The sequence below is a fragment of the Populus euphratica genome, unplaced genomic scaffold (assembly GCF_000495115.2).
Source record: "Populus euphratica unplaced genomic scaffold, PopEup_1.0 scaffold96.1, whole genome shotgun sequence".
Taxonomy (NCBI): domain Eukaryota; kingdom Viridiplantae; phylum Streptophyta; class Magnoliopsida; order Malpighiales; family Salicaceae; genus Populus; species Populus euphratica.
The window spans coordinates 544,458-551,109 of record NW_011499978.1 but is presented as its reverse complement, the minus strand read 5'-3'; the positions used below and the strand labels follow the sequence as shown (position 1 = coordinate 551,109).

Below are 6,652 nucleotides of genomic sequence, written 5' to 3'. Positions count from 1 at the left end.
CAAATCATACATGTATATTATTGAAAACAAAAGGATTACAGTGACTGCCTTGGGCCATGAACGAAGAGTATGGCTTTCAGAGCTTTTGAATAAAATTAGAAAGAAGTGACAGCAAAAACTGAAGCAATCATTGTATGGCTTTAAGAATTGGTAGCTTGCTTTGCAAGATATGCCAAGGACATGAACACAATAATAGATACCAGAGAACACGATATCAGATTGTAGACAGACCATCTTAATTTCATCCTATATATCTTGAAAATATTAATTTATAGCAATAAAATCAAGAAACCTGGAGTACATTTTAATAATGATATGAACGAGGGGTTTGGATTCTCTTGTTTCTAAAGTTATGTTCAATGCATGAGTAAGCAGATAGAAAAGAAGAGCGAAGTGAATTTTAACAAGTACTGGCATTTGACATGTGCAGTTGTAGGACCAAGAGAGTTGTGAAGCTGGCCTCCTTGGCCAGTCAGAGGCCGTCCAAGAGATCACCTGCCAACTTGACAGCAAGTACTCAAGAAGCAGATAGATCACTCCACCTGGGAGATCACGGCTTGCAATTATATAGAGGGTTTCTTTTCTTAACCATGCATTCTGTCAAGCACAGATCTGTGATTGTGATTCTTTTTCCAAGTTTAACAGTTTATTGAACAAGTCATGTGGCAGTTGATACAGTAACTAGCTTGCTAAATGCGCTTGTATTGAAATTGGAGCAGAGGAGTTAAGCCTTTACTTGCGCCAGCTCTGTCTTCCCATTCTTGTATTAATGATTTCTCCGTTTGATTAGAAATATCTCCAGGTATTCTATTACTTCAAAAATTATTTAAACCTACTCTTTATCTCAAATTATGGTAAAATTTTAGTTTCGAGAAAAGCTACAATTTATATGTTTTGTTAAATCTATTTTTTACAATCGAACTTTAGTTTATCTGAACAAACTAAATTGTTCAAGCTTTAAAATTGTAATCGAACTTTAGTTTAACTAGGATACACATTAAACACCATGGTAGGTTAGCTCTCAACAGAGACTCATGTACGGAGCTACCTTATTTGACAGAGATGATTGAACGAATGTCAGAAACTGATGTCCTGGAAAATCAACCTACAAATCATTTGAGATTAATAACTAAAGATGTAAGAGTAAAGGTTATACGATTTCTTTTTTACCCAAATATGCAGCAAGAAATCATCATCTGATTGGACTTGATGTCTCTGCTGCTTCTCCTGGGACAAAAGTTATGGTGTAGGTTATAATACCAAATTAAATCCTGACAATATCCAAGCTCTTAAGAGAGAGGAGATGGCCTTTTTTTTTCCTTTTGGATAAGGGATGAAGTTTTTATAATAAGTTTTGATAAATAATATAGACAGAAACATAGTATTTTAATACTTTGAAGCATCATTCTACTGTGAGATATCCCTTGTCACCTGGCATCCTTTCCCAGCCGTAAGGATGAAGAAAGCAGATTGCATGCACCATTTACTTCTCTCCTATAATCCAGGTTTTATGGCATCCCATAACAAGAGGAATCAAACATACTTTATGCACAATATTTATGAGGCACAAATAATCGCATAAACTTAATAGCCATGAACAATATCAAATGCAATTTCTCTCATAAGCAAATAATTCATCCGAAAGATGACCCCTACAGATGGAATATTAAATATTTCAAGTCGTCCATTTTGCCCTTACCTGTAAGACTCCTTTCTCCTTCCTTGACATTAACCAGTAAGGATGGGATTTGGTTGTCTTTCAACATGAACAGATGAATCGATTTACATATCTGTGTTAGAATAGTTGTTAACAGAATTGGATATCTGATCATTTCTGTAGACATTAAATGATTAAGCAGGCTTTCATTCTTTACCTCTGATGAAAGAGCTTTTGCGAATTCTAATGTGTCAATGGAAGGACTGTCACTATATGCAGGCACAAACTTTCCATTTTGATACCCAGCCAAGAAGTGATAGGCTGCTTGGCAAGGAGATAACTTGGATATACAGGGAATGGTCCCGGAACTGCTCCAAACAAGAAAGGATAAACGGATACATGTATATATGAAGAAAAAATTTCATGGCTCAGAAAGTAAATGTAAACTGAAGCAATATGGAAGAAAGCAACAAATAAAAATTTTCTTTGGACTAATTTTTACTATCACTAGAGGCCATATTAGAACAGTGCCTGAACAATCACTAGGTGATTATGCAACTAAATTAAGGAAAGAGCTGCACTTTTTTCTACTCATTGTCAACTAATGACATGTTTGCCATCAGCAACTCTTAGCCAAATAGCTACAGCTTCAAAAGTACTTGGATTAAGGCCTATTTAAGATTTGATTATTTTAAAGAGAAGATTAATTATCTCTCTTGGACTGTCTGTCTGTTTAGAGGTATCTAACAGAAGGAATCTTGAAGGCATCAAACTCTAAATCTGGGAAGATCTTAAATTCCTAATGTTTAATTGCCTGATACAGTTGCTAAGTTATTATTGCCATGGTTCAACTTCAACCATCATTGTGAACTTTGCTAGTGGTGTTTCTAATATGTCAGATGCCACCATTGCCCATGATACATAAATAAGCATTCTTACAACGAACAACTTATACAATCATTTTCCCAAAACACTTTCCATGGAATGGAAAACTTCCTCAGAAACATGAGGAACATCCCCAAGGAGCTGGGCTGTTTTTATGCTATCGCCAAACACACAATAGCTATATAATATATGTCCTGAAATCCATATTCATTGATCTCTTAGAATCGCATCCTTAACAACTTGATCACAGCAGCAATGTTAAGGGAGGGCTGGTGGAGGGCCGCCACCCCCCCCAATGAATAAAAAAGTCCTTTAAGTAAATTGGGTTTTGCAAAATAGTTTTGAAGTTTTATACAAAATAGCCTTAAATAGTTACCTGCAAAACCCTACTATGCAATTTCCAACTATTTAATTCATATATGTTAATAACTTTTTCATCTGAAGATATTCATCTGCCCCCCAAACCTAAAATCCTAGCTCCGCCACTGCTTGATCAAATGTTATCATTGCATTTCTGTGGTGCAAGAACATTTCAGGCTCAAGGCCATACAAGAAAGCCATATTTTTTCAGGCCAATAACAATGAGAAGTAACTGAAAGCAAGTGATTTGGCTACCTGTCAGAAGTTGCATAGACAATAGCAGATGGGAATTTGAAAGAACCAGGTTCACCAGAATTCCTTGTCTGAAAATATGGCACAACACCTTGAGAAGAAAGAATTACACCTGCATCTGCAGATACCAGTTTACCAGCACAGGTCTGAATGGTATCTTCAGGAGCAAATATAACAATCACAGAGTTGCAAACTAGAAGCCTGAATTTCACGAAGTCCAGATGTATCATTAGACATTTAATTGCATTTAATTAGACATTGCATTTAATTGCATTATCTCACAGAGTTGCAAACTAGAAGCCTGAATTTCACGAAGTCCAGATGTATCATTAGACATTTAATTGTCGTACATTAGACATTGCATTTAATTGCATTATCTGATGAAATCAGATAATAGAATTTTATCTTGCTAATAAAGGAATGCCTCCTCTAGCAGCTATGATAGGCCCGGACAAGGCGGCTAGTGCTTCTTTAATTCCACTGGTATCAGCAGACGCTTTACCACATAAAATAAGTGAAGAACGCTCAATATCTGCAGCTATAAGACCACTATTTCCTTGAGCTCCGAGACCAACAGCATCCACAACACCTGGACTGCATGACCAAAATGTAATCCTTAGATACAGAATTCATAAACAAAGCATCAGTTTTCATCAATATGCACTTCTATCAAAAGGCATCATGGAAGATTAGAGAAAAAAACAGTATCTTACCATATAATGGAAAAGTAAAAGCAAGTAGAGTTGTTATACCTTAGCCCCAATTTTTTTAGGTTTTAGATTTTAAAAGCAAGTGGAGATCCTTCAGTCCCAGATTAGTGCCTGCCTTACCGATTTAAGATGCCACATAATTTATTTATTTTTCTAGCAACTGTCCGAACCCACACACCACCTTTTACCATTTACTGGATGGCATGGGTAATCTAAGAATGACTAAGAGAAGTATTTATTATGAAGACAACAATTTAAAAAGCAACCTTAGGATAAGCAACTTAGCTTATTTAATGCAAGACCCTAGAGGCAATGAACCAATGAATGCATGTAATTTGATATCACCTTATAGATGAAGCAACATAAATTGTCAAAGGACAACAGTCATGTGAAACAGCACGAGCAGGTGTCTCCCAAAGAACATTGGAAAGATGTAATATTGCAGAAGGACTATCACTTATTACACGGACTTTTGCATTACAGATTGACAATGAACCAATCGTCCCATCATGAATGTAAATGTTTGAGATGGAAGATATGTGAGTTGTGACTTAATAAGAAAAAAATAGAAAAAAAAAATAAAAGGTTACTTTTAGCAAAGAAACAAGCATAAAAAATATGTTCAAAAATACACTGGAACATTGCTGTCCATTACAGTTCTGACATCTTATGTCACAGCATACCAAAGGATAGCTAAAAGAACCAGTGAATAATATCTTCCATGACAATTAATTGATCCGGCAGCTCAAGAGAAAGATTCCTCTATTAACCAAAGATTGGGAGGGCAGAAATTGATGTAGGAGAGATTTGGATTAGCTCGCAGTTCTTGTCTGTGGTTAACACTTCGTAAAACTGGGGATTGATGGACTCCTGGAACTTTTTCTTGTTCCAACTATGCAAGTATTTATAGTCATGCAACCATTTCATGTTTCAACTTCCAAATCGCTTAAGTTATACATAAGTTTTCTGACAAGGGCAAGACCACAGGCATTTGAAAATAAGTAGAAAAGGACCAGCAGCGACTGGATAGAAAGCAAGTCAACCAGGCATAGTACATTCGGACTGAACCCGAACATCAAAAGATCAAAGGAAAATAGTAACATGTCCCAGTAAATTGCAGAAATTGTTATTTCTTACTGTGTCTATAAATAAATTCACCTACAACTTGTAAACTACAACACAACCCCAGAGTAGGAAGGACTTGGCCTTGTGCCTCACGAAGAAAATTGATATGCTTTCAAGATTGAATATGATAGAAGGTTTTGGTCCATAGACCGGAAGAAAATAAAAACATTACAACACATACTAAAAACATGCCTGTTCGAGAAGTTTACTGAATTATGGCTTGGAAATTTCAGAAGCTCTCCCAGGAAGACTCCCCCTAACATGAATGGGAACTCCTGACAAAGATTCCAAAAGAAAGGAGAAACAAATGAAAAAAAGAAAGAAATAAGACAAACACAGTGATGGAATATAAAGAAAGATCATGGGAAATAGTAACAGTATGCGTTGAAGTTACCGCCTGCTGCGATTGCACCTTTCTGTTGTAGCTCAAGATGACTCGAGTTTCTAAAGGCTTTTTATCCTTCACAGTAACACCTTTTCTAGCTATAGCCCAATCAAGACCATGTGAAAATCCAGGAGAGCCACTCCCAGCATTCAAGGTGGTCTGAGAAACATGTGTGATAGATGAGTGACTCATCTCATCCACAATGGAGTATCATTGTTGTAACAGCATGCATGTTCTTCAATTCATCCTTTGTGTGTTTAAGATGACTAATGTAATCATGTTATGTTCTTTCAAATCAATGTCATAGGTTATAAATAATTACAAATAAGGCTAGCCCAAGATACAGAAATTGAAAATTTTTAATGAATTTCCATGCTGCCAACTAAGAATTCAATATTAATTAAACTTGAAAGAAAGACACGGAGACAGACAAAAGTACTACAGATTCCACAACATTTTTTTTCACCTAACTTTCTTCCTCCTCGTCAGCTAATGGGGGGGCTGAAGTTGCAGTATTCTGCATTAATACTCCACAACTACACAGCACAATAGAACTGTTATATATATATAGAGAGAGAAGAAATTCGCTGATGACAAGACAGGGAACTTCACGCGTCTGGAGAAGAAGAAGAAGAAGAAAGGAAACAATGAATCATTATTGATATTGGATCTTGAACTTGAACTTGAGGAGAAGGGGGATTCAAGCCTGAATCGTTTCAACATTTGTTCGCCGTTCTACTTGTAAATCGGTGGTGTTGGATAGTAGGATGATAATAATTTTTTAAAATATTACTTGAAAATATATTAAAATAATATTTTTTATAAAAAAATTATTTTTAATATAATATTAAAAAATTTAATTTAAAATAAAAAATAAAAATATTTTTAAAATAAAAAACAAATACACCGATAGCCCTGCTGCATCTGCTTCTCTTCTGTTATACAAAACTCACCGAAAAGCATTTTTTATTATGGGCCCATATAAATGCCCTCTGTTCTTACATTTCCGCCTTTTCTGGTCCTCCCAATCTCGATACGTTTATATGTTTATAATTATTAATATTATTAACAAAAAGTAAAAGGGAGCCTATCTCGTAAATATTTTTTTTATTTATATATTTTTTTAATTTTACATTTTAATATTAGATTTATTAAAAATTAAATTTTATATTTTTTCAATTTATTTTTTATGAGATTATCTCAAAATCATTATCCAGACTATTAATTTAACAGTTAACAGATTCCCTTAGTTGATTCAAGTTGTTTTTAATTAATTTT

The 6,652-nt window shown here is 34.9% G+C and overlaps 1 protein-coding gene across 6 annotated transcripts; it reads right to left on the bottom strand.

Moving 5' to 3' along the window:
- Nucleotides 1–219: 219 nt before the first annotated feature.
- On the bottom strand, nt 220–6,084 carry LOC105139646 (uncharacterized). Of its 6 annotated transcripts, XM_011046165.1 has the most exons (11): nt 5,987–6,084; nt 5,817–5,910; nt 5,182–5,621; nt 3,499–3,748; nt 3,158–3,382; nt 1,875–2,025; nt 1,700–1,756; nt 1,432–1,494; nt 1,171–1,227; nt 1,049–1,092; nt 220–557 (listed from the first exon to the last, which is right to left on the bottom strand). In XM_011046165.1, exons 4-10 carry the CDS (start codon nt 3,516–3,518, stop codon nt 1,078–1,080), a joined length of 588 nt encoding a protein of 195 aa, XP_011044467.1. In that variant the 5' UTR covers nt 3,519–3,748; nt 5,182–5,621; nt 5,817–5,910; nt 5,987–6,084; the 3' UTR covers nt 220–557; nt 1,049–1,077. The 6 variants fall into 6 exon arrangements, 5 of the variants coding, with proteins under 5 accessions (XP_011044467.1, XP_011044466.1, XP_011044465.1 ...); XM_011046164.1 differs by lacking the exons at nt 220–557; nt 1,432–1,494 and having other exon boundaries at nt 872–1,224; nt 1,700–2,025; XM_011046163.1 differs by lacking the exons at nt 220–557; nt 1,171–1,227; nt 1,432–1,494 and having other exon boundaries at nt 872–1,092; nt 1,700–2,019.
- Between the last annotated feature and the right edge of the window lie 568 nt (nt 6,085–6,652).

Bases quoted from the DNA above. Each gene is read 5' to 3' on its own strand.
- LOC105139646 (XM_011046163.1), bottom strand. From the start codon at position 3,518: ATGCAATGTCTAATGTACGA. The intron at 3,383-3,498 runs CAATTAAATGTC...TAAATGTCTAAT, and splicing joins ATGCAATGTCTAATGTACGA to GATACATCTGGACTTCGTGA. The intron at 2,020-3,157 runs GTAGCCAAATCA...GAGCAGTTCCGG, and splicing joins GTCTATGCAACTTCTGACAG to GACCATTCCCTGTATATCCA.